Source organism: Cololabis saira, chromosome 14 (genome assembly GCF_033807715.1).
Source record: "Cololabis saira isolate AMF1-May2022 chromosome 14, fColSai1.1, whole genome shotgun sequence".
NCBI classification, from domain to species: Eukaryota; Metazoa; Chordata; class Actinopteri; order Beloniformes; family Belonidae; genus Cololabis; species Cololabis saira.
Window position 1 is genome coordinate 23299945 of NC_084600.1, and position 26138 is coordinate 23326082.

Genomic DNA, 26138 nt, shown 5'->3' on the forward strand with positions numbered 1-26138 from the left:
TGAAACACTTTAATTATAACACATATATGGCTTTGGTGTTGAGGCTCCATTCAAGCAGTTTATCAGGCTCACACCCCCCCTTGAATCGGAGCCCACAGGTGTAAGCTGGGGTGGAGATGGGATTGATAATGAGCTTTGTCAGTAAAACATCCGATTGCATCTAAGAATGTATATGTCTTGCTCCTTAAATAGGTCAAAGAACAAATCAAGTAATTGGAACGAACCATTCAGAGGGGTGAATTGGCCGGCACATGCACTGCAGATTGCCTGCCTGAAATAACTCCCCGGGTCGTATCATATTATATGATTTGGATGAGGATTACCTTTTGTTGGTACGATAGCGTGGAATGAACTGAGATGTAATCTGCTAAATTATGAAGTGTTAAACTGTAAAGGCACATCTGATTGGAAGTAAATACAGAATTTTGGATCTTCTTCAATGTTCCATCTCTCATGAATACAGTCTACAAATGACAAAAATTACAATTCAGTGCAGCAATTTGCTCATTTATTTAGACTAAAAGTGATCAATGTATAGCACAGTTTTTTTTTTGTAATTATTAAGCACTTCATGGTGTTCTATTGGTACTAATAATACTAACATGTTTTCTTTAAAAGAAGCTGCATGAAACCAGAAAAGAATGTAGCACCATTGCGATAATGCCATGGTTAAAACAGCTGGGACCTGTGAGCTTGAGGCTGCTTCAAACATGCGTGTTTCAAAGGTATGGGTTTTCTTCCTCGATGTTTTCACCTGGAATCCACCTCTTTTTCTTTCCAACTTAAAACACTATATATGTATTTACAAAACCAAGCAGGAGTCTCTTCATACACGTGAATCCAGGTAGTACTACTCAGTCTGGTTCCCATCTACGGCAAAGCGTACGACCCCTGCGCTCCTCCGAGGTTCGGGGCTTTCCAGTGGTGGTAGTGGTCCTCCTCCAGCAGCACCCTGGGAATGATGATGACTGGGTCCGAGAACCTCGTCTTTAGCATCTCTAGGAGGCAGCACATGGTTAAGATACAGGAAAAGGAAACACAGTAAGAGACGCATTTCTCTCAGGCGAAAGCACAAGCTCTTGGGTTGAGCAGAAAACCCAGTGACCTCTCATTTCAGGGAAAAACTCAGTCGGAGACAAATGGGAACAATGAGCTTCTTTGCTTGAAAAAGAAAAAGCATGACTAAATAAATATATAAATAAATAATTTATTTTTCTTTTAGAAAGCATCAGAACAATTTTTTAGCAAAACTTGCAACTGGGAACTCTAATTTTACCATATTTAATATCTGACTTCAAAAAATACATTGCGTTTGGCGGGTTCTGATTTCTGATTAGTGGGTTCAGATTAGGGATGGGCGGTATGGACTAAAAAATGTATCACGATAATTTCCGGCATTTATCCCGATAACGATAAAAATGACTATAAAAAAAATACCAATTCATCTCCACCTTTTCAACTATAAATCTATCTCGCTCTCAGATCCGCCATGTTTGTTACACAAAAACGTCATCAACGGGAATTTATTCTTTCTTTCTTTCTTTCTGGCTCATTTCCTTCCTTCCTTTCTTCCCTTCCTTCCTTCTTTCCTCCTGTTCTCTCCTTCGTTCTTCCCTTCCTCTTTTCTCCCTTCCTTCCTCCTTTCCTTGTTTCCTTCCTTCCTTCTCCCCTTTCCTTCCTTCCTTCCTTTTTTCCCCTTCCTTCCTTCCTTCCTCCTGCTCTCTCTTTCCTTCTTCCCTTCCTCTTTTCTCCCTTCCTTGTTTCCTTCCTTCCTTCTCCCCTTTCCTTCCTTCCTTCCTTCCTTCCTTCCTTCCTTCCTTCCTTCCTTCCTTCCTTCCTTCCTTCCTTCCTTCCTTTTTTCCCTTCCTTCCTTCCTTCCTTCCTTCCTTCCTTCCTTCCTTCCTTCCTTCCTTCCTTCCTTCCTTCCTTCCTTCCTTCCGCTCTCTCCTTCCTTCCTTCCTTCCTTCCTTCCTTCCTTCCTTCCTTCCTTCCTTCCTTCCTTTTATCGTTTTTACCGGGAGATGACAAATTCTTATCGTGAGGAATTCTTTTGACGGTATATCGTGAATGGTAAAATATCGCCCATTCCTAGTTCAGATCAATACAGACCAACAGCTTAGATCTAAGCTTTGACTCACTCAGTCATGGTAAAATTACAAGAAGAATTTCAATAGTGCAATGAGGGTCTCGGAGTGTTCTTTGAAAGTGCAGCTTCAAGATGCAGTACAATAATGTCAAATAAAAAAAACATATTCAACTATAAATCAATTAGGAGTCTATTTAGGTAAATAGCATGCACTTACAATATCCTTTGAAATGTATCTTTCCAAGGCAGCGTTGCTTCCCTCATTCCATTCATACCTACCCATCATCTTATAGCCATGCTTACACTGATTACATGTTCTGGATAGTATAAAGCCTATAACAAATTATTGAACATCAACTCAGATTGCAGGTCAAACGTGTGGCAGCGTGCTTTACAAACCAATTTAGGATGAAAGAAAACAAAAGTTACACTGTTCATGTAATATGAAATGTTTATCATAAATGCAAAAAATGTTGAGTGATCTGTTTCTTACACGAGCATCCATATGTGAAACCATGCATTCATCCTGAAACCAGGGAAAGTGGAAGCATTACAGCAACTGGTTCAGGAATGGCTGAAAAATGGTTGGACTTAACCTCAGGCCTCCTTAAGAGAGGCCACCTTAAGGAACCGTAGATGTAGGATGTGACAGCATACAGGCAGACAATCCCCCCACCTCTCAATTACCCTCCCTTTCTAGCATCCATATGGAAGAGAAATACTGAGCGGAGTCCACCAAAGAATAAGCGATCATTGAAAATAAATTAAATAAAAAATTCATATAAAATGAAGAGAAATTAATGAAAACAAAACAGTAGAAAAAGTGAATCATAGCTCCATGTGCATGTATGAATGACAATGAGAGGCATTTCTCTCTATTTAGCTTTCTTCTGTGATTACCTGGGATCGGGTAGTGCACAGCCCCACAGGTGTTGCTTTAGAGTCTGCACCCAGCCAATGTCTCGGATTGGCTGGCAGAGTTGAATGTAGTGGTACTGTTTTAGCACAACCCTTCAAATGAATCAGAATGTCACTCATTAGCAAAGGACAGACTGCACACAGCATTATCTTTCCATCCTCTATAAAAACTCGTTGACATATGAGGGAAAACGATGGAATCTCAGCAAGTGCAACATCAGACATACCGGTATGTTGTTGTTTTTTTAAAGCTGCTTTTCAAATTCCATTTTCATGCAAACTAGAGGCCGAAGACGTACATGACATCTTATTCTGGAATAAGTTTGCTGACATCCTTTGCCGTGCGTGTTGCTCTATCGGTTGGATGAATTCTTGGAATATATTGGGACACGATGCATAAATAATATATTCTGTGGTTCTAATGTGAGAGCAACATGCAGGGCCTAGAAAAGATGCTTCAGCTCATGCCAGAATGTGGTGCAGTCTTGGATAAACGTAGAAAGAGGCTGTGAGAGCAAAATTCTCTTCCATGTGGATTGAACTCAAAACCGTTGTCCGTCTGAAGGACAAAGACTGGGACAGGAGAAATGCTGACATACACCTGCAACCACTAACTTTAATCACTCCTCTTACCAAAAAGAAGGAAAGAAGACACTGCTTTTTCTGCTTTTTGCATTTATTTGTAGTTTCATTAAATATAAGCAAGCAGATTGAACACAATTACGTCACAGTTTTTTTTTGTCCAAGACACAACTTTCTTTCTACTTTCTATCCTCATTTGCCTGTAAATGACACAGGATAGCACCAGATGTGTGGTGTGCACAGTTTACACGTACTCCCCCCTAACACCCCCCACCCCCACCCCAGACCTATCAAAGGCTGCAAAGACAGACCCTCATCGCTGAGCAGATGGAGCACATGGTCAGCTCGGAGTTGCTTGGATGTTGCTGTGTAAAACATCACAAGAAACAGAAACAGAATAGCCAATGAACGGGAAAATGCTGAGGAGCACAGACAACAGTGGGGTGTGTGTGTCTGTGTCTGTGTGTGTGTGTGCAGCGCAGTGACAGGTTGACCCGTGACAAGACTTTACAGTGCTCTTCTAATCCAAAACAAGACTTCTTGCTTTCTTTCTATGTCTCATTCTCAGTCATCATGGGACCCTGCTACCATTTATAGACAAATATACTGTAAGATAGAAATAAAAGGAGATTATAATGACAGCAGTTTGAATGGATCAAGAGTATTACAACACAGCTTACTTCATGTTTGACTTTGTACCAACAAAGGTCACCACCATGTTGAACTTGTGGAAAAAAATAATAATCGGAAAGTCTACAATCAACATTTCAACATCTTCAAACAACATACTTATTGGCCTTCAAATCTGGATAAATTAAATCAAAGAAAGAGCTTTAAACAGAAGAACTCTGGTAACATGACCATCACATTGCAGCACTGCTGTGGTCTGTGTGGTAAAATGTTGTCAGTACAAAAACAAAAGATTTAACAAACGTCTATGAGCGGCCCCCCTCTTCAAAGGTGATGGAAAAAGTGCTATCACACTGCAATATGAGCTGCCTGCTATCGTCCCATGACAGTCTAATCACATTGGCTACGGTCACCCTCAGCAGAGTGCATAACGAAAAAGCCTAAGGGAGGCGCGAGTCTGAGTGCATGCTAATGCAAATGCACAACTGCAGCTTCACAGAGAGATCAGGTTTGTTAGTAAAGACGGAGTTGGAGGTGATTACACTGAGTTATGCTTAGGGAGGCTGACAGCTGTGCATGTGGCAGGCGGAATACAAACCATGCCATCCAACATTTTCCAGCTCCTCCGAACTCATCCACAGGGATTACAAGACATATTAAGATGTTAAGGGTCGCTGACAGCACAACAGTCTTACCTCATTTACTGAGAATACTATGCTGTTATGCAAATGACTGATGTTTAATGTATGGGCAGTTTAATGTGACCCAGTTGGCTCACTGGCTGCAAATTGGGCGTTACAAAATACCACCGGCTGAATGGTCTTTGCATTAAAGTAGGAAACGGGAGATCATGGTGCTCATTTTTAGATCAATCACAGACAGTTATTTGCAGCCTGCAACAGAGTTAAGAAAATCACATTTACCAAAGCTTTGATGCTGATGTTGCCACTTTGAGCTCCACAAAAAAAAAGAAAAAGAAAAAGGACAGTAGAGAATATAACAGAGCAGGTAAAGAACAAGCCATGGATCATCAATATCCAAGCAGGACATTTATCAAAGATTTTCAGATTTGTGGTAAATTTTAATGCCAAAAACTTATCCAAAGTGCCAATTTGAGTCACAGTATGATTCTTCAACAGAGCAAAAAGAAGAGAAGAAATAAAACAAATCCTTGATAAAGTCAACAAAGCAATCTGCTCAGCTGATCAAAGCCAAGCCTTCAGACTTGCTTTTAAGTGGGCCCATGCAACCAGAGTCATCCATTGGTTGGCCAGGCAGCCGGTAGCCATAGCAACCCGGAGATGGAGGCAAGCAGAGTGGGGGTGGTGGGTGGCATCAAATGGCGGACACAGGAAAGAGGATGCTCCCGCCCACTCGTTACTATAGCGATCTAGTATAGAGTGCGATGGGAAGAGGAATGGGATGTGATGTTTAAACCCTGACATACTTTTTTAGTATTACAGAACAAATGCAGCCAAGTCAGAGGACACAGGAGAATGAAGCAGAGAAAAGACGAGCGGCTCAAGGAGGAAGAAGAGACAGATGAGAACACAAACACCTGGATTCAATTTTGCAGCCTTTTGTGTTTGTTTCGCCCAAACAAAGAAAGAAAAGGAGAAGTAGTGCTAAATGGTTTTTACTCTTTTGCCTCAGCCAGTTTGTTGTTGATCTCTTTACTTTTCTCCTTGTCCCCCACCGCCGGCTGGCTCTCGGGCTGGTTCCCCGATGTCGTCTTTTTGGAGCCTTTCCCGCTCTGCTTATCTTTGGCTTTCCTCGCTGGTTTGCCCTGGCCGGCTGCGGTGGCTGCAGACTTTTTGGGTTTGGAGCGCGGGACACTATGCCTGTCAACCTAAAGAGGTCAGATAGTGGAAAAGATTCCTGAGCCGAGCTGATGATTAGTCATTGCTAAAACTGTGTTGAACCGGGCATAAAAAGAAATATGTAAATAAGCTCTTATTTCTCTCCGCTTTAGTAGGTTTGTTTAAGCCCATAAGAAGAAGTCAGACAGGCGAGTTCTCACCTGTTTTCTGGGTTCTACGTAAGGCTCGCTGTACAAACTACGTATCCTCCTCCTCTCCTGGGCCTTGTTGTCGGTGGGCTGTTGTGGGGCCTGAGCCTTGAAGGTGGAACTGTAGCTGGTCTCCAGGCTCGTCCTCTCATCCGGTGGCAGGTACTGAGACTTGGCCCGGATCATCTTCACTGGCTTTACGTCTCTGTAAGCTTTGAACTCCGTTCTGGGGGAAAAAAGAAGAAATCATCTATCATCCATGCTCCTCATTTCTTTCTTAGTGTCAGTGAAATGAAAAGATTGATTCCACTCTTGTAAAGAAGGAGAGGTTTAGCTTAGCTTAGCATAGCACAAAGACTGAAAATAGTTTCCTATTTCACAATGACACCACTTGTATCTCTGTTATTTACTTTTGTCTACAGTATTTCACTAACTCCAAAATCATCCATCCATCCATCCATCCATCCATCCATCCATCCATCCATCCATCCATCCATCCATCCATCCATCCATCCATCCATCCATCCACAGCTTTAAAGGGATTGTGACATGAAAAACAAATTTTTCTTGATTTTTTGTGTTTTGTTGGGTGTCTTGACATCAATTACACCCAAAAAACAACGAACTTTTAACATTCAGTGTATTGTGTGCTTTCTGGGATTTTCCGCATAACTATGCAAAAACGGCGCATGTGGTTTGGTGGCGGATCGTTACGTAACGATCCGCTAAATCACCGCCCCCTCCACCCAGCTCCCTGCCTCCGCTCCTCTCCAGCGCACCATAAAGGCTGATTTATGGTTCTGCGTTACACCGACGCAGCACCATACGCTGAACCCTACGGCGTAGGCACTGCGTCGATTTAACGCGGAACCATAAATGAGGCTTAACAAGGAGCTGTTTAGAGCGTCTTTTGTTCTAATCACCGGAGGAAAACTGCTAAGAAGACCCGCGGCCACTGACTGGACTTAAGATAAGGGGACAGTGCTGCTTGCATGCCTTTATTTTTATGATTGTTTGCTGTGGTTCTCCCTGCTGCTCTTCCATGCGTGCTTCGCCTGTCGCTCCGACGCCGCTGTGAGCGTATGGTTGGGCTGGAGGAGGTTTGGAGGAGGAGCGGAGCAATGATTGACAGGAAAGGGGGGAAAGGAAGCATTTTTCACGGCGCAAAAAAACACTGTAATAAAAAGCCAGGAAAAGAGTACTAAGAGTGAAGTTTTTCTTGTTACACTCTTTTAGACACATTTGAGGGATGTTGGCCAAGACTTTTAATAGTGTTAAAAGCATGTTAAAAATTATGTCACAATACCTTTAAATAAAATGTATACATATTGTGACAGATTACATTTTATAGATCATGATCAAGATCATGTCATAAAAAAATACTTTTTTGGCTGATCAAGATGAACAGATTTATTTCGAAAAGTTCTGCTTAGATTTTTTAATTTTATTTCTTTTACTCTTATTTGGGATATTCCATTTTAAAAGTTATCAGTTGATGGAATCTGTGAGAGTAGATTAAATAGGTATTTTATGGGGTGAGTTAATTTTTCTAGAATGATGGCTTTGATTTTTGAAGAAGAGCCAAATAAAAAAAATGTATTTAAAAAAACTGATCAAGATAAATGGCTTCCTGGGTCTGGTTCTGCTGGAGGTGTCTCTTTGTTATAAGGAAGCTTCAAACATGGTTTAAACACACAGAGTTCTTTCATTTTGACTGATATTCAGGTTTCAACAGAAAGACATCTTTCCTCTTCTTGTGTTACTCTGTGCATGATGGACAGGGAGTGAACTGATCTATCAGCTTCCCTTAAGCCGGGCATACACTGTGCGATATTTTAAATCATTTGATTCAGCCCCATCTCACACTGCACGACTAGATTGCTGAGTTCAAAAGTTCGCAGCCCACGATTTATGGTCTCACACTGTACGTCCCGATGCTCTGATGTGACCCGTCTGCTCACACTATACGTTCATAATCCTCATGTCGGACTTCTGTGTACTGGAACTGCAACGTCAAAAAGAAGTGGAAGAGGAGGAACCCCGAAGTGGGAGACACCGAAGATGCTCAGCAAAAACAAACACGCTGCCTTAAGCCTGAATTATGGTTGCGCGTTAAATCGTCGCCGTACCCTACGCCGTACCCTACGCCGTACCCTACGCCGTACCCTACGCCGTACCCTACGCCGTACCCTACGCCGTACCCTACGCCGTACCCTACGCCGTAGGCTCTGTTTTGGTGTAACACGGAACCATAAATCAGCCTTTAGCAATTCAGTGCCATTCAGTGTGGCAGTAAATGAAAAAAGATTAGACAACGTCGTGATTGGACAAGGAATTGGCTGGGCAGACGTGGGAAATGCAGTCTTTTTTTCTGCTATTAAAACATGATTTGTAATGTGAATTTGCAACACTTTAAACTACAAATAATAGTCAGAGACATCAGAGACAGAGACATCAGAGATTGCGCATGCTGTCTGCGAAAGGATGAGGCAAATCGGGTCGTAGCTGCTTCAACTGTGCGATACCTTTACGAGGAGCGACCAGGATTTCAAACACGTTTGATTTTCTTGCGAGCACACGATTCGTGATCGGGAGCTCGTCGTTACCACACGTATACTACACGAGGCACGACCAACAATTGGGTCGAAATCCGTCCCGATCCAAAAAATAGTCACACGACTGGAAAATCGGTTCAAAACGAACCGACAATTGCACAGTGTATGGTAAGCCAGGCCGCTATTTAGAAAATGGTATAATAATGCAATAATAATGCAATTACAAATTATCATAAACGAGTAAATGGTTTGCAAAGAAATTATTAAATTGGAATTAATTATTACAATAAATTATAGGTTAGCTGACTGTAACAAATTTGATTTAATTGGAAAGTAACTGTATTATAATTGGATTGAAGTGAACTCTATTTATTTGAACTTGAACTGAACTTATTTGCAAACTTTGCAAAGATTGTGAGAGTCAGTCCAGGGTAACGGCACTGGTTTATCATGTCGTGATAGATATATTTTGTCTGTTTATTTATTCCAGTTTTGGCTTTGCACCAATAAGTCTTACTTGTTCCAATTTACATGATCAATCTATTATCTGTTGACATGGCAATAACAGCCAGGTCCTTTTGTTTAGGATTTTATCAAGATCATTCCTCTATTTACCCAAAATACTCAATTTCTGCTGTTGCATTTCTCCAATATGATAGTAAAATATAATACTAAAATATAATAAGAGGAACAACAGTAAGTACTAATTTAGAAAACTTTACACAATTAATTATGAAGTTCAAATATTCTGCTGTTTACAATTATAAGATTGCCTCAAAAAAGTTAGGAAATTAGGAAAAAACAAAAACTAATACATATATCTATTTTATTGGTCCGTGGTTCTAATCCCGGGAGAGGCCTTTCTCAGTGGAGTTTGCATGTACTTCCTGTGCTTGTGTGGGTTTTTTCCAGATACTGCAGCTTCACAGTCCGAAAACATGTATGCGAGTGTGTGTGGTTGTTTGTCGATATGTGGCCCTGTGATGGACTGGCGATCTGTTCAGGGTACCTCTGCCTTTTGCCCAGAGAGCTGAGACCTGCTCCAGCAGAACCCTGTAACCCTGAACAGGAAGAAGCGGTATAGATTTTCCTATATATATTAGTGGCCATGATTTGGTAAAAACCTTCAGCCATGATGTATATATGCATTTTAATCTTGCAGAGAGTTTTTTAAAAGTGTGTGAGCGTGTGTCCTTCACCGGTCCACTTCGACAGTCTAGTCTAACATATTTTATTAACATTTGGATACCATATTCTGACAAAGGGGACCTAAATCACCAAAGTGATGTGTGACAATTGAAGAGAAGGTATAGATAATGGATGAATGACTGTTGACAGGGACTGAAGTTACTCAGCAAGAGGAACACCCAGTTAGGCTCCACATAAATTTATCCATGCCCTTACTTAAAAATATTCAAATTGTCAGATGTTCTGCCCCCCTCATCAGCAGGATGTCGAAGTTAATTACAAACCTCTCTGGTTTGGTTTGGTTTAATGATTTAAGAGCTGCCTAATCAAGAAGGAAGCCACAGGCACATAAAGTGTCCAACCCACACTTTTAGCTCATTTTTCAAAGCCCTAATACTGGATGGTGTGTGTTGTGCGGATATTGCATGTGTATCACTGAAAGGTTGGTGCAGTAACCTGACTTACATTGCAACACGCCGCTCACTGCTTCCACCTTGCAGCACTACTAATGTCTGCACAATCCTTTTACAGAGAGAGGGTTTAGGTCATTTCCATGAAAAGACAGGTTTGTGTAGGCGATGGTAGATATAATTCAAGTCATGAAATTATGAAAGCTGGATATCGGGACCATTGACATGTTGCCTACATACTGAAACTACAGTGAAAAGTGCATTATTGCTAACCCCACAAGGGGGTTGCTCAGCGCTGGACGTGACTGCAGCGTGACATCAAACCTGGGTTCAACAGTTAAAATGCCTGGAAACCCAACATATGCCCAAAGCTAGTTTACCATTCAGGGGTTAGCAAAAAGGCCACTGCTATTTCTTGATAGGGCTATTCTTCCTAAATTAATTAAACTTGTTTATGCTTGTTTATTCTTTGACTTGACAGTAGGGTATAACATTTCTGGAGTTTGAAACAAAAACCTTTGCTAACATTGTCAAGCATTCTCACAAAAATAAGCATCTAAGCATGTAAACATTAATACCGGACACGTATTGTACAGCTATTTACCATAACTTATCAACAAAAACGCCAACACCACCCACCCAAGCGTTATTATAGGCCTTTTTAAACTGAGCGCTTTGGTCTGGGCCGGTACTGTTGGGTACGCTATTTTGTCTGTTTTCGTTATAAAAGGATCTCATACAACCAAACTGTACCATTTCTGGGCCCCCTTCAGTTGTATATCCATAGGAAATTGGTACAGTATGGTTGGGACGGAGCTACTGGTGTCACACGATACAATCCATTGATAGGAAAACAGAAAAATGTCACTGCCCATGACCAAAGGAAGTTTGAAGCAAACACCAACACCAATCGACGACAGAAGCTTTCTTCTCTTTTCAAATGTGTTTCTATTCACCTCATACGAGGAATGTGTTGTACATAGAGTACAGACCGAAAGTTTGGACACACTTCCCAATTTGTTTGAATGAGAAGGTGTGTCCAAACTTTTGGTGTGTACTGTACAAACAACCAAGAGCCAAGACTGCTGGATGACCTCCATTGTTGTTGTTTGTAGCGTCACGTTTGTTGTCGTCGCACTAGTATGACGGCACGCGTATCCGCGTATATTCGTATACGTTTTAAGTTTTCTAGTAATAATGTCAGATGAAGCGTTCCAAACCCAAAAGAATGAGCCCTCTAGTGTATCTCTCCTTTGCCTTGAACAGGCTGTGTGCTGCAAAATGTGCTGCAATTCGGGCCCAAATTTCCCGCGCTGGGCTGCGGATGTGACGTCACACCCGACGGCCGTCATGGTGAAGGGTGGCGCTAGAGAGTCTCATTTCTTAAAAGGAGCCTCATGCTCCTTTAATGTTTAGCTGTGTTTTCATCTGTGTTTCTGGTGCGCCGACACCATAATGTTTATGTTTGCATCTGTGTGGAGGTGCGCATAATAATGTCACCATATCTGTAGTGCGCCGTGCGCACGTTATACAATTTGTCAATGCAAAGTTTTGTTTGAGGAAAAAAAATCTTTGAAATACTTATTGAACTCTGAATAGCCAACCAATCCATCCTCTACCTATTGGATAGTGGAATATTCAGGCCGAGTGGGACACTGAAATTAGCCGTATAGAGCAGTGGACGAACTGTTTCTGTGCCTATTACGAAATTGAATCCTGGCGGCGCCACTGTCCTAATGATTTTGTCCCACTTTCACCTCATCCCGTCTTTCTTGGTCTTCATTTGGCTCGTTTTGAGATATGTTTTCAGTGTTGTCCTCCTCCTTGACCTTGCGCTCGGGTTCAAATTGAAATGGCTGAACAGATGACATGTTTATCCTCTGGATTTTCTCGTTGAACAGTCACAACAGTGTACGGGAGCTAGCAGGTGCAACCGACTGACGTCCATTCCCAGAGTGCATTGCGATATAAACAACAATGGCGACCTACGAGTTAAATTATTGTAGCAAGGCCAGTGCTACGGGGGTCACCCGACAGGACAGAGGACACAGGGTTTAGTGCAGGAACTCCTTTATTCAATCACACCGCCACGCGTGCACCAGCAGAACCTTCTCCCAGCAGACCTCTTGCTGCTGTGCAGCCACTTCTTATGTAGCCAGGCAGGGTGGAGAGGTTGATTGGGCACACCTGTGCCCAATCACCTGAGTGGCTGCACCTCCACCCTGCCACAATTATATTTTGAAATTTTATAAAAAAACGAAGACATCAAAAAGGTTTTTTATATCACATTGTTATAATTGATACCAACATTTATCTTTTAAGACCTACATGTCTTAATAGCCAGGGTTCCCTTTAATTGAAAGTTAATGTACTCTAACTTTTAATTTGTCATCTCATTAATCTAAACATACATTATCTGTGAGGCTCTAACATTTAAGCAGTGAACAAAAACAAAATGCCATTTTATTATAATGTCAAAATCAAGCTAAAATACAAAGGCTGGTGATGGTGCCATGGCAACAGAGTACAGAAATCCCATTCTGCCATTACATAACAGGACTGAAGTCCACTTACAATTCTCAAATGGGCCAAAAAGCCTTGACTTAAAGAAAGGTTATACAACAACAACCAGGACCAAGAAAATAACACGTCCACATGACACCACAGGGTGTCTGTTTGTGAGGAAAACCGAGAAAGAGACAGATTGTGAAGGCAGGGCAGTGAAACACCGGCCTGCACTGTAACATTGCTGCTATTCATGAACATATGACTGTGCAACAATCAAGCCTGTGTGTGGCTGAACTCAGTGTGTTCTTGGTACTTGTTGAGCTGCACTTGCTCCTGCATGAAGTAAATGTGGAAAAGTCGTGGTTTGACGTTTGTGTGAGGCCGTTCAAGTCATCTAAGGAAACATTGTCAGTGCTCCGAGAGCCGGGAGGTAGACAGTTTAGTGATCAGCACCGAGATGCTGGCAGGCACTGGAGATGCTTGAGGAACCAATCTGGACTGCAGCGTTTACATGAGCTTGTTTTTATCAACTGTTGTACCACAAAGACAGAAATAAAGACCTGTTATATAAAGTATGGGTTTTAAGAACAGTCTATTTTATTAAATCTCCAAAAACAATTAAATATAATAATAAATAAATAATACAGCAATGCACCAAGGTTTTTCAGAATAATGTTTTTCAAGTATAATTAAGGAAGGAGCCTTTCATTCATATGTATGGACATATGCAGTCATAAAATCTGTTAGTTTAATCTTCTTTTTATAAAATGTACCATATTTAAAGGCAAATTTGGATTCATAGGATGAATGAAGAGCAAATGTTTACTCTACCAAGTGTTTGTGATATGTTATTGACGACAGCCAAGTCTTGCACTCAGTTCCTATATTAATTTGAAAATGTTTTCCCTTATGTGTAATATCCTCTTGACTTCCTGTTCTGGTTTGTTGTAATCATGTCCACCTGTTTGTTGTTGTTGTTTTGTCTTTATAATGCAGTCTTTCTGTCCTTTCTCTACTGCCCTTATTTTTAACAGCTTGTGCTTTTTATTATTTTACTTCTTTTCTTATCATTTTATTCATAATTTTATTTCATTTTATTTGTTATTTACTGTTTAATTATGTCTTTCTGCTTTTAATGTCGATGTAAAGCACTTTGAATTACCTTGTGTTGAATTGTGCTATATAAATAAACTTACCTTGCTTTGCCTTTCCTGCGAGCCTGTTGTCTTCACGCCAGTCTTCCTGCTTATTTCTGTATTTTTATTTATTTTTAGTTTTACCGTCCGGTTTGATTTTGAATTGCTGTATTATCCTTCTGTGAAAGTGCTTTTTATTTAAAATAATTCCATCCTATACAGCCTCCTTAACACAAGAGCACGACAAGGTGAACAATTTTTTTTCAACTGACAGTTCCAGAGATGCTCCTGCTGTTACACATGTTGGATATATAAATACTAGAGGCAAATTGCAATTTTTGAGAAGCTGGAACCATAGAATTAATATTTTATGTTGACAAAATGACTTAAATGATTAATACATGACCCATTTGCCATATTAAAATTTTTTCCTGACTTATTTTACGAGAAGCACTTCCGCTGCTATGAATCGGGTTGGCTCTGCTAACTTATTCCACACCGTGTGACCAAAAGCTGCTTTGGAGGGCTGATTCTGCTGACCCGCTGTGCTAGAAGAGATGTTCAGAGGAGGACCGTGTCACTATAACTCAACACACTGGCACGGACAGGGATGGAGCTGTGCCAGGGTACAACACTGCTGAGCTTTATGCAACCCTGCACTTACATGGCACAATCTGGACCACTCCCAGCTGGAGATTCACAGGCTCGCGTCACTAAAACCCGGAAAAAAATCTGCATTATGGAGTCGATCTGCGTCAACACACATACATTAAGAACTACTGCATCATGAGATTATTAGCAGAAAACAGCGACCAATTCACGGGTGGGTATGAATGACTCAAATCGAATTTCTACCGATTAAAAAGAGTAGCAGTAAATCATTAATGTGAATCACAGAGCGCTCACAGACAAGTACACATAAAATGCGCCATGGAGACTCCGATATAATAAAATATGAAAAGACATTTGCAGAATACATCATTTTATGGGGGAAGGTGAAAGGAACAGCATTTCAATCAAATCTATTTACTCGCTGTACAGCACTCTGGTCCACCGTAGTAATTTAAAGCGCTTTTCAAATTAAGTATTGCATGGTAAATCACAGTAAATGACTGTACATTGTACACAAATGTACATTGCCTGTGGCCCGACAGCGTGGGTGTTTTAATTTTCTCTTAATGTGGTGATCAAACACTCTACAGCCTTGTAGCCCGAACACTTTGTGAACAGAGGCAAGACCCCTGCACTGACATACTGCAGCTGGGTTGACATTATATTTTCACATTTGCTCATTTAACATCTTTTTCAGATTTGTTTTTATCCATTTAATAAATGGGTTTTCTGTAATTCCAATGTCCTGTAACATGTGATTCACTGGATCCATGAAAGGATCAAAATATATGCTTCCCACAACATCTGCAACACAAAGTCATTCGCATTCAGGTTATTTTGCATAAACTAAACAAATAACTAATCATTCTAACCATTTGTGTCTATAAATATGAGCCATTTGCTGTCATTAGGGTGACAATGAGGAGAGAGTCTAAACTTTACAGCCATGCTGATTCACCTTTAATGCTCATATTTTTCTATACATTCATTTGATCTGGATTATTACTACTTTTGTTTTCAGATCCCAAAAGGCAACGTTTGTTTAAATGAGCGTTTAGTAGTTTATCTTTTGGGCATCATAATTACACCATAGGGTCAGTTGCAGCCTATCGAAAAATTGTTAAGATTCTCTAAAGAGTGTAGACCCAAACTTAATAACTGATAAACAATAAAGAATGATTGATAAGCAGGCTGGAAAAAAAAACACATTTCGATAGCAATCAATCAACTAGTTTAGATATAATAGTCCCGACTGAAGTGGTGACCTGTTGCAAATACAGTTTGTGTCCAAAAACTTAAAAATAAATCCTAACATTTCCATAAAAGAATTCAAATCTATTCAGTAATTAACTCACATGTTGGCAACATTAGAACTATTATAATTAATATATTTCACATATAGCTCCAACAAATGCAGTTGAATCCAGTGTTAACTGTTACAGCACACTCTCCAACAGGCTGTAAAATTCACCTATGGAGCAGCTAGAGTGAGAAAAAATTCTCTCATGTAGCTTCACACTCTTGAACACCGGCAACGGCCGGGGAAAAGTGACCGGCCAGCTTCCTGGGGTAATCTAGGAAATCGATCTCCCCGAGCTGAGCACGGCAATATCACTTCCAAGCAGCGTGTCTTGGTGTGTGAGCCAGTGCAGCTGCTGGCCTCTGACCAGCGCTCCCTCTTCTCTCACTTGCCCTCCTCTTAATCTTACATCCTATTTGGCAGCGGCCCTTGGGAATTAGCACACCATAACAGTGATCTGTTGCTGCGTCCAGCGGATTGCTCTGATGATGCTCTGAAGTTTTGCAATCTAGAGGTAGAATTTCGAATTTTAATTTACTTGAATTCATGACAAAAGTCCCCTCTCGCCACTTCACATAGAAAGTACCGATTTAAATTTAAATTATTATTATTATTATATTATATTTCTTTATTTGGTATGGACATCACAATAACATAGGACATAGATACATAGATACATAAGATATACAATAAAATTAGAGGATGACATAAGATATAAAGCAAAGACAACATTCAAGAGCAGAACCAGACCTGACCTATTCATGTAGGCACTGTTGTTTAGACTTGAGCCATAGTTTGAGTCTTCTGTTGAAAATATTGCCACAGGTTTCTAATTCTAAATTAGTCGGTAAAGAATTCCAGAGTTTTGCACCCTTCACAGAAAAAACCGACTCACCAAAAGAGGTCTTATATTTTGGGATACGACAATCACCATTGGTGCAGGCCTGTGTGGTTACTCTACCAGAGCTCTGATGCCTAATAACCACTTCAGAGAACAGGGGTGAAACATGATTATGTAAACATTTAAAAACCAGTTTAAGACTACTAAAATTCACAAAGTGAAAAGGTTGTGTTTTCTTAAAATTTCACAGTGGTGCCATCTCATAGGTTTCTGATCCATAATTTTTATTGCCTGCTTGTATAATGATATTATAGGTTTTAGAGTTGTTTGAGAGGCAAATGACCATGATATGATACAATATGACAAATGTGAAAAGATCATTGCATGCATGTATAATCGAGCAGTTTGACATGACAAATTCCTTCGAATATAACGAAATAAATTTAGATTTGGTTTGACCTTCTTGGAAATTTGCTTAACCTGACTGTTGAATTTTAAATTCTTGTCCAGAATAATGCCTAGGTACTTGACTTCGGTCACTACATCAATTTTTTCCTGGTCGATCCATACCTCAAATACGTCATTAGCAGCCCTATCACGTATAGAGAAACACATGGAGACAGTTTTCTTTACATTAAGAGTTAAATATGACAGCTCAAGCCATTTATGAATGTTTAGTAGTGCCTGTGTCAGCTGCTCGCCTGCCAAGCTTGGTGTTTTTGCGGACACGTGTCATCAGCATACATCTGACAGTTGACACGCGGACAGCAGTTTGGTAAGTCATTAATGTACATGGAAAACAACAGTGGTCCGAGTACAGACCCTTGTGGTACTCCCATGCTGTTGGTATGAAGGCTTGACTTCACCCCATTGACCCTGACACATTGTTGTCTCCCCTCCAGGTAAGACTTAAACCACTGCAGAGCTTCTGATTCTAATCTGATTCTGAAATCTGATTCTATTTAACACAATTATCATGATGTTCAGTTCAATTACATTTTCCAATCCCATTCAATAGAGCCCCATTCAATACTATTATTTATAATAATCCCATTCATACAAAGCTGTCAACGGAAGGAAGTCAACAGTCCTCTCTTTGATTGAATCACTGGTCTTGAGCCTGCACAGGGCTAGCTGACATTATGATCACCAATAAAGTCATTTTGTGCTGTAACACAAAAGTTACAGCAAATAAACCACATTTCCCAGTCATGTTTATTTGTAAAGAAGTATTGATAATCCTCACATTTGTCACAAACTACATTTCTCAAGTGAAGACAAATGTCATGTTTTGGTTTCAGCGACAGGGCTAACTACGTTAAGGTAATAAAGCATTTATGCCCGGAATCAAATTTCCTTGTAAAGTCCCTGTAATCAGATATGACACAATCAGATTAGACCAGTTACATAAGACAACGGGCTTTAGTGGGCAGTGGTCTGAACTGACGCAACAACTATCACACACAGTTATTTCCAGGAAGCCAAGAAGAAATCAAAGCGGCTTTAAAGGAAACTAGCCGTCTTGGGATTTTCCTAAACTCCTCTCCCAGGTCCACGCGGCGTCCGCCTCTGAGCTGACACACGACGGCTGATTCAGTATTCACTGCATGTCGGTTGAAACATGAGGCTTTGCAGAGTTTCAAAGAGGATCAGTTTTAAATCCAGCACAATCCATTTGCTACAGTATGTTCTGTAAACGTGACATAAAAGACAAAGTCATTTTGACTTTATCAGGCATCTTTGGGATTTTTTCTGCAGTGGGGCCTGTGTTGAACCGGGATGCGTGACACAAGGCAGATAAAATATTCATGGCTTTTCAGGCTCTCCGAACCCAGTGAACCTGCTCCCCTGCCATATTTAGGTCCATTTACTTGATAATCATTCTTTTGAATGCCTTTAGATGACATACAGTATGTCACATACTGAAGCAAACAAACTGTCAAGATGAAGAATGGTCTTTGTCTCACAGCGTAGCTGGTAGCATGGAGCAAAACAATACAAAGACTCATGCATGAGATTCACCACTGATTTTCATGTAAAACTGGCATTTCAAACATAATGAGGTGAGTTGGCGGCACGATGAACGTTGGATGAGACTTGTGACGAGGAGGCTGTTGGTTGAAAATGTCGCATCAGTTTAGGGAAGAGAAAGGAGTCTTCAGATATTCGCTGGTCAAAAAGAAACCCGTTCCCTTCAGCGGTTTCCCAGTTGTCTCACAGAAAGAGCACTTTTGTGTTCGGGAAGCTCTCTGACAGCAAATAAAAATTTAAAGTGTCCCTCTTTAAAAAAACAGCAGAGGAATAAATAGATTAATTAATTAGACAAGTAAAAATTTGAGGGCTTGAGATCATTTACCCACAAGTGCACACGGACCCATATGGGCTTTGGGTTGTAATTGAATGATTTACAACCTCATATCTCGTACACTGGGTGAGAAAATGTTATCTTCACATTTAGTCATTCAGCTAAAATAAGACTGTACCCCCAAGCAACTAAGTTCATTCTTTGACAAAAGAAGATTAAATGGAGCTTTTTTTTTCCTCAATAATACCACATTGTGAAGTCACAAAGCAAAGCATCACTTACTGATATATACTGTATAACGTATCTCATATTGATACTCAACAGCAACAATTGGCATGTCATGTACAGTATCTTCATACAGCCATCATTTTAACTAAAAATCTGATGATATTCTTATTTTATATAAATTCCAGAGACTTTTAAAGGGTGTCCAATCGATACTAAAACTTTATTCCCACCTGATGTTGTACAGATGTGATTACTGTGGCTCTGAGGCCATGTTCACACTACAGGTTTATTTATGGTTGATTACATTAGTATTTTAAATGTGTCTTATATCAGACTCTGTTGTAAACAGGCGTTGCTTTTGAATTGACCCGCATGCGCAGTAAGACTAAGTGACGTCAAACGCGGTACGTCAGGTGTGCAGCAGCAGGGGGCTTGTATGATTTATTTTTGAAGCAATGGAAGTGGACACATTTGTAAACTAATCATGATGAGAAAAACCAGGAGGAATCGGAGCCAGGAGTGGAAGACCGTGACCTGACCAGCTTTACTGAAGCAGATTTCATTCAAACAAAATCCTGCCAGTGCAGAATTGTAACATCAATCACATACCACTGACGTGAAAGACAGATGAGATGCGAACGCACAATCCAGACTCAATCAAAGTAGAAAACATCAGTAACCGATTTAGTATCACATGTGTAAGACACCCAGGCCGGATGTGAAGAACTTCGTGTAATTTGATTTGTTCTGACAGCCAAAAAAAGAAATCTGATTTGGATTTGTAAATCAGATTTAGTTCAGTTCTGCCTGCATGTGTGAATGTATGCTAAGAGTTGTACAAACTGAACTCTCCATCTCATGTGGAGCAAGTGAAGAGGATTTAACCTACCAGATTTGTTGCAAAAAGTGCTCACTTCTATGAATAAGACGATTCCAAATGATCTCATTCTGTTTAGTTTCAAAATAAAAATACATATTTGAGCTTATGTACTGCTGCATGAAACTGTTTTGTTGGTAGTTTGGTGCCATTTACTTCAACCGGTGGAGCCACCACAGTCACCTTAGTGATAAATATGCTGTGTGATGTGGTCTGCACCTCGGTGCTCTTGTTTTATTTCTGTTTTCCCCTTCCCCTCTGTGTCCTCTGCTTAGTCTGTCTCTGTGTTTGTGTGTGACATCAGCGTGGCGTCTGCCTCCCACCAGACCTCTTTATCTGCCACATGGGCTCCTCACCACCGAAACTGCTCAGCAGAACACTAACTAATGTTAATGATAATTTGATCCAGTCTTTGCCAGATTGTTCTGTTTGAGGTGGCAGATGGTTTTACCAAGAGCTCATGCTGAACTAAGATTCATTGCAGTTCCTCGACTGACCAATAGAGGCAGGCTCCAAAAGCGAGTCAATCTCCATTGGCTCCTATTTTAAAATGTTCAACTTTAGATTCGAAATAAATACATTTACACCCTGGTTCAAAAAGCATTTTGGTCTAAACCATTTGATTTCACACCCATGAGAATTCAACATGAGGGGGGGTGAATTTTTAAATTTTTTTTGTACCAACCAATGGCTAGCTGTTATCACTTCCTCATCCTAAACGTCATCTTACTGTGCAAAGTGAATCAATCAGCAGTTTGTAGTAGCCCAGCGTCGGCTAAACACAAAAGTAATTTTTTTTTTCGCCATCAAGTCAACATTTATGCATTAAGCTGGGAGAAAAGCTAACTTTGATTGACATGCAGTGGGCACGTTCCAATCATCTTCCTGAGCGACACGGCTACGTCACGTATGGAGAAAAATAGGCTTCAAAACCGCCCTTCAGAAACCAGCGGGTCACGTGACTGAATGCTTCGTCCATTGTTCTATACAGTCTCTGGTTTTTTCAGCCCTGACTGTCGTTCAGTTTTCCATCCCTGATGCACCAGCTCGACTTTTCTTCTGACTCAGATTTAACTGAAGAAATTCAAAGCAAACTTATCTGACTTAGAGGCAGTCGTAGGCAGAGACATAAGCATTAACACTTTATATGGGAGGAAATACAAATGAGGCTGCAGGAGATGGAGGATGACTTGTCTAGATGAGACATGGGAGTGCTGCTGCTCCATCTGTAAACTCAGGTTTCTGAAGGAGAGACCTAGTCTAATTATTTGGAGTAAAACATTTTTTGTTGCTACAGACCTTTTATACAGCTATGACTTGGAACGGAAAAGATCAGTGTAATTAAAAATACTCAAATACAATAGCTCATAAAAAGACATCTGCAAATCAGTGGTGAGGCGACGAAAAAGCAGCAACTTAGAAACAAATGACTGCGCATTTTGTTTGTTCCCTCCATCACCACCCAATAAACTTCGAAAAACTCTTCCTTCAAACCGATAATTTAATGGAATTTGTTTTTAGCAACAAAGAAAGGTCCGATGTGTCATAAATACTGACCGAACGACCTTCGTGAGGTGTAACAAGCACCCCGCCATCGGTCTGCACTACTTTCCTGTGCAAGATTTACGGACAATTTGGAAATCATCACTCAGCAGTAGATGAACCCTCCCGGTGTGTCCTTGTACTCTTCTGCTAATGAATTTTTAAAGTGTGGATCAGAGCAAATCTCCTCCACAGATCAGAAAACATACACTCTGTACGGCCAGAAATTTTGGGCAAGACGAGAACATTCTCATCTTGTCCGTGTGGACTTTGGCCAGTTTCCTAATTAAATTCTCGTTTGTGCCTGCAGGCCTTTAGATGCGGGCAGCATAAATCTGCATTAACATGCTGACATTTAGAATCACTACTATTATTCATGTCTTCTGTCTTATTGTTTACAGTCGAGGCCTAAGGCTGATGAGAGTCTAGTTATCAGTTTATTCAGTACCTTATTTTCTTGAATATGCTTTACATAATCATATCGATGAGTCCAAGCAAATGTTGTCATAAACAAGTGAGATTAGTTAAGTTTCTGCTTTGTGATGAGAGGAATTGTGTTGCATGTAAGCATAATAATGCATCAAATGAGGAAAAAAATGTGTTTGTTCCTAATAATGTCACGTTGGCTTCCACAACATTCACACACTGAGGATCAGCGAGTGAGGATCAGCTTTGTCGTGTGGTTATTTTTGATTTCATGAGGCATCAAATGTAGTTTCAGCATTCATGCGCTGTGTCAGCATGTGCACGTTATCAGAGGCATTAACCCACAGTTGACCTGCTGTGAGTCTCCGCTGGCAAATGAAGACAGAGAACGCTCGGGCCTTTGGCTTGTTATAGCGTAGCCATTTCACGCCGCGTGGAGGACAGAGGCCCGTCCTGCGCCCTGCTGACTGCTCAGCAACGCAGGGACAGCGGACAGGCACCGAGCAGCTGGAAGACTCAGTCACATAGCTACATACTGCTCTGTCAGCCGAGTCACGCCTCAGCCTGCAGTCTGTGACAGCACTGAGCCAAACTGGAAGATGAGAGATTTCGCTTTTCAACTGTTACTTCTTCAATAAAATGCCACTCTGAATACCAAATGTCATTCATCACCTTGCAGCCTCACAGTCTAACATGTACACATCATCGTCTGCCAACCTGAAAGTTGGTGGTTTTATGCTTTAAAGTCCATATGTCAGACTCCTTGAGTAAGACACTGAACCCAACAACCTCCATCATCCAAAAGTCTCGATTCAGTAGAAAAGAAAACAATGCAGGTCTCTACAGAATAAGAGCGTGCTCTATGAATGTGTGTTTATGAGTGTCTGAATGTGGCTTGTAGTGTAAATGCACCTTGAGTGGTCAACAACACGAGAAAAGCACTATATAAAGAGTCCATTTACCATTTACACAATACATCTGAAGGATGCAGGCCTGCGTGACTTGCTGTTCATCCAAGTACCAGTCCCCATCGTTCTTGAGCATATTGCATAACAGGTCAGAGAGAAATAAGCCCAGTGAACATAAACATCTGCAGCATTGTACAAACACTATGTAATCTCATTATACTCCATGACTGTCAAACTTGACTGTCATGCAGTTTTTCCACATTGTGTGAACTAACTGTTAACTGTTGTATTACTGTTCAATAAAGTCCTTTACTAAGGGAGAAAACAACAACAAAGTTTTCACACCTGCAATTTTTTGTCAGAGAAAAGGTTTTTGTATTTTTCTAGGCCTTCCACTTCTTAAGACTAACAATAGAAACTGCTTTTAGTGCTGAAATGGAAAATGGTTTAAAAAAACCTTTTTGTTGATGGGAAACCTTTGACGGCTGGATTTTCTGTATATAAACTAAGACAGCAAGACAGTAAGAAAGCAAGAGTAGGACTGATTGTTCATGCATTTGTCATCATTTTGAAAATGATGCACAGCACATACATGTGTTATATATGAATGAATATATATATATATATATATATATATATATATATATATATATATATATATATATATATATATATATATACACACATATGTGTGCTTATATATACATACATACATATATGCATATATATACATACACATATGTGTGTGTGACCATTTTTTAATGTATTAAAGCTTAACTAAAACATCAGATACACTTGTTGCTTTTTGTTGTTGTTGCTATATCACACAATATTTAAATATATACACACACATATATATATATATGTGTGTGTGTATATGTAGCATATGTGTGTGTGTATATATATATATATATATATATATATATATATATATATATATATATATATATATATATATATATATATATATATATATATATATATATATATATATATATATATATATATATGCATATATAATTAAGCGATCAATTAAGCGATCAGATGTTTCCCCAAAGTCTGAATTATGGTTCTGCGTTAAATCGACGCAGACCTACGCCGTACAGGTACGCGGCGACGCGCCCTGTATGGTGCGCTTCGCGTTGGTGTAACGCGGAACCATAAATCAGGCTTTAGAGCGTTTGGCCATCCCCTGACCCCCTAATGGGCGCCTGAGGCGCTCGGCTGGGTCACACCAGGGGGAGCCAGGCTGTGTACGACACTCACTTGTACGAGGTTCCAGCTGAAATCTCCTCTTTGATCTGCCTGTTCAGAGCGTCCACGGCCGCCCTGCCTTTGCCCTCTCCTTCCACCTTCGGGACTACTTTCCTCCCCCCGTCCTGCTTGTGGGTTCGCTTCTTCTGCTGCAGCAGGTCTTTCTCCTGCACCTTGTCGGCGATGGCGCTCTTCTCCACGCCGGAGTCCGCAGGCACGAGCCTGGCCGTGTCCGGTCTGGGTATCCAGGGGTGGTCGCCCCTCTTCGGGATGGGCCAGGGCTTGAAGTCCTTCTGGTACTGAGTCTCGCTGTTGAACGGCGTCTCGGGCTCGTGGTACCTGCTCTTGGGTTTGCAGCTCGGCTCCGGCCGCACTTTCCAGTGCTTAAAGTCCTCGCGCATCACCGAGCTGCACACGCGCTCCTCGGAGACGCACCTGCGCGGCCCGCGCGCCGCGGATGCTGCGGATGGCGGCTGCGTTTCTATGGCGACGCGGCCCGGAGGAGGATGGAGCGGCGGCTGCAGCTGGACGTGCTGCATCTCCGACACGTCCGTGTACTTGGTGTAGACCAGAGGCACGGCGATGTCGGCCTTGTCCAGCTGGTTCCAGAACCGGGCCATGCAGCACGCCCTGCTGATACACGGCCACGCCATGGTGCTGCGTGGAGCAAAAAAAACACCCCCGATCCGCTCTCCTGTTTACACACTCAAGATGTCCGTATACGACCGATGCTCCAGTAACACTAACGTTAAAATCGTTTGCTTTGTATATCCATTGTGCCTTCAGAATGGCGCAGACTGGAAATATTTTGAATTTTCTGAACAAATAGCCGTGAGGACGTTTGTTCCGCGTCCTGTTACATCGACCCACAGCAGGGTACTGCAAGGAAACACGGCCCCGCCCGCCCGCTCAGCATCCCGGAGACACGGAGCCGGAGCAGAGGATGAGCACAGGAGTCAAGCTGGAGACCGCAACTTCCGCTTCACCTGCGGCCTCAAAGCAATGGCATTGCAGAAAAACAAAAGGAAAACACACGTTTGAAATTGGATACTTTCAAAGTAAGACAGGAAGTAAGAGACAACATGACATTCCAAACAAACAAACACATAACAGCATCTTTGTCCTGGTTTTTTTGTATTCTTTGTATTTAGCTTGTTTGATGTACTAATTTTTTATTTTGAAATGTCATATTCAAAATATATATTCATTAATTCATTAATTCATTCAATATATATATATATATATATATATATATATATATATATATATATATATATATATATATATATATATATATATATATATATATATATATATATATATATATATATATATATATATACCGGTATATATATATAGAAAGAAAGAAAGAAAGAAAGAAAGAAAGAAAGAAAGAAAGAAAGAAAGAAAGAAAGAAAGAAAGAAAGAAAGATAAATCCTTTTATGCTCCTAATATTTTCCTTTTTCTGTCATCATATGTCACTTTTTAACTCTTGACCGTTAATATGTTCATGCAAGCTTTCCTGTCTCTGTATCTCTCCTCATATCTGTTGCCTTTGAAATCTTGCATTGTCATTTGTCTCCTCCACTCCTGCATTTCTGACCATCTTAATGCTGTCTTTCACATGTGGACTGGATTCCTGGTATAGTAGCTTTATGGCTTAGCTTATGCTTTATACAGCCTGTGTTGTGAACTGGGTTTCTGCTTCATACAGAATTTCATGCCTAACAAAGACTATTTCATACTGGCAGACTGTCATCAAAAGGTAGAATACATGAATAATGCCAACTCATTGCACTCCCCGAGGGCCTGTTTCACGTCGG

General features: G+C 40.8%; 1 protein-coding gene across 2 annotated transcripts; it reads right to left on the reverse strand.

Annotated features, from left to right (window-relative positions):
• Window positions 1-5: 5 nt before the first annotated feature.
• On the reverse strand, window positions 6-25275 carry map6a (microtubule-associated protein 6a). Of its 2 annotated transcripts, XM_061740195.1 has the most exons (5): window positions 24327-25275; window positions 6237-6450; window positions 5857-6065; window positions 2987-3097; window positions 6-998 (listed from the first exon to the last, which is right to left on the reverse strand). In XM_061740195.1, exons 1-5 carry the CDS (start codon window positions 24965-24967, stop codon window positions 851-853), a joined length of 1323 nt encoding a protein of 440 aa, XP_061596179.1. In that variant the 5' UTR covers window positions 24968-25275; the 3' UTR covers window positions 6-850. The 2 variants fall into 2 exon arrangements, with proteins under 2 accessions (XP_061596179.1, XP_061596180.1); XM_061740196.1 differs by lacking the exon at window positions 2987-3097 and having other exon boundaries at window positions 24327-25273.
• Window positions 25276-26138: the final 863 nt, after the last annotated feature.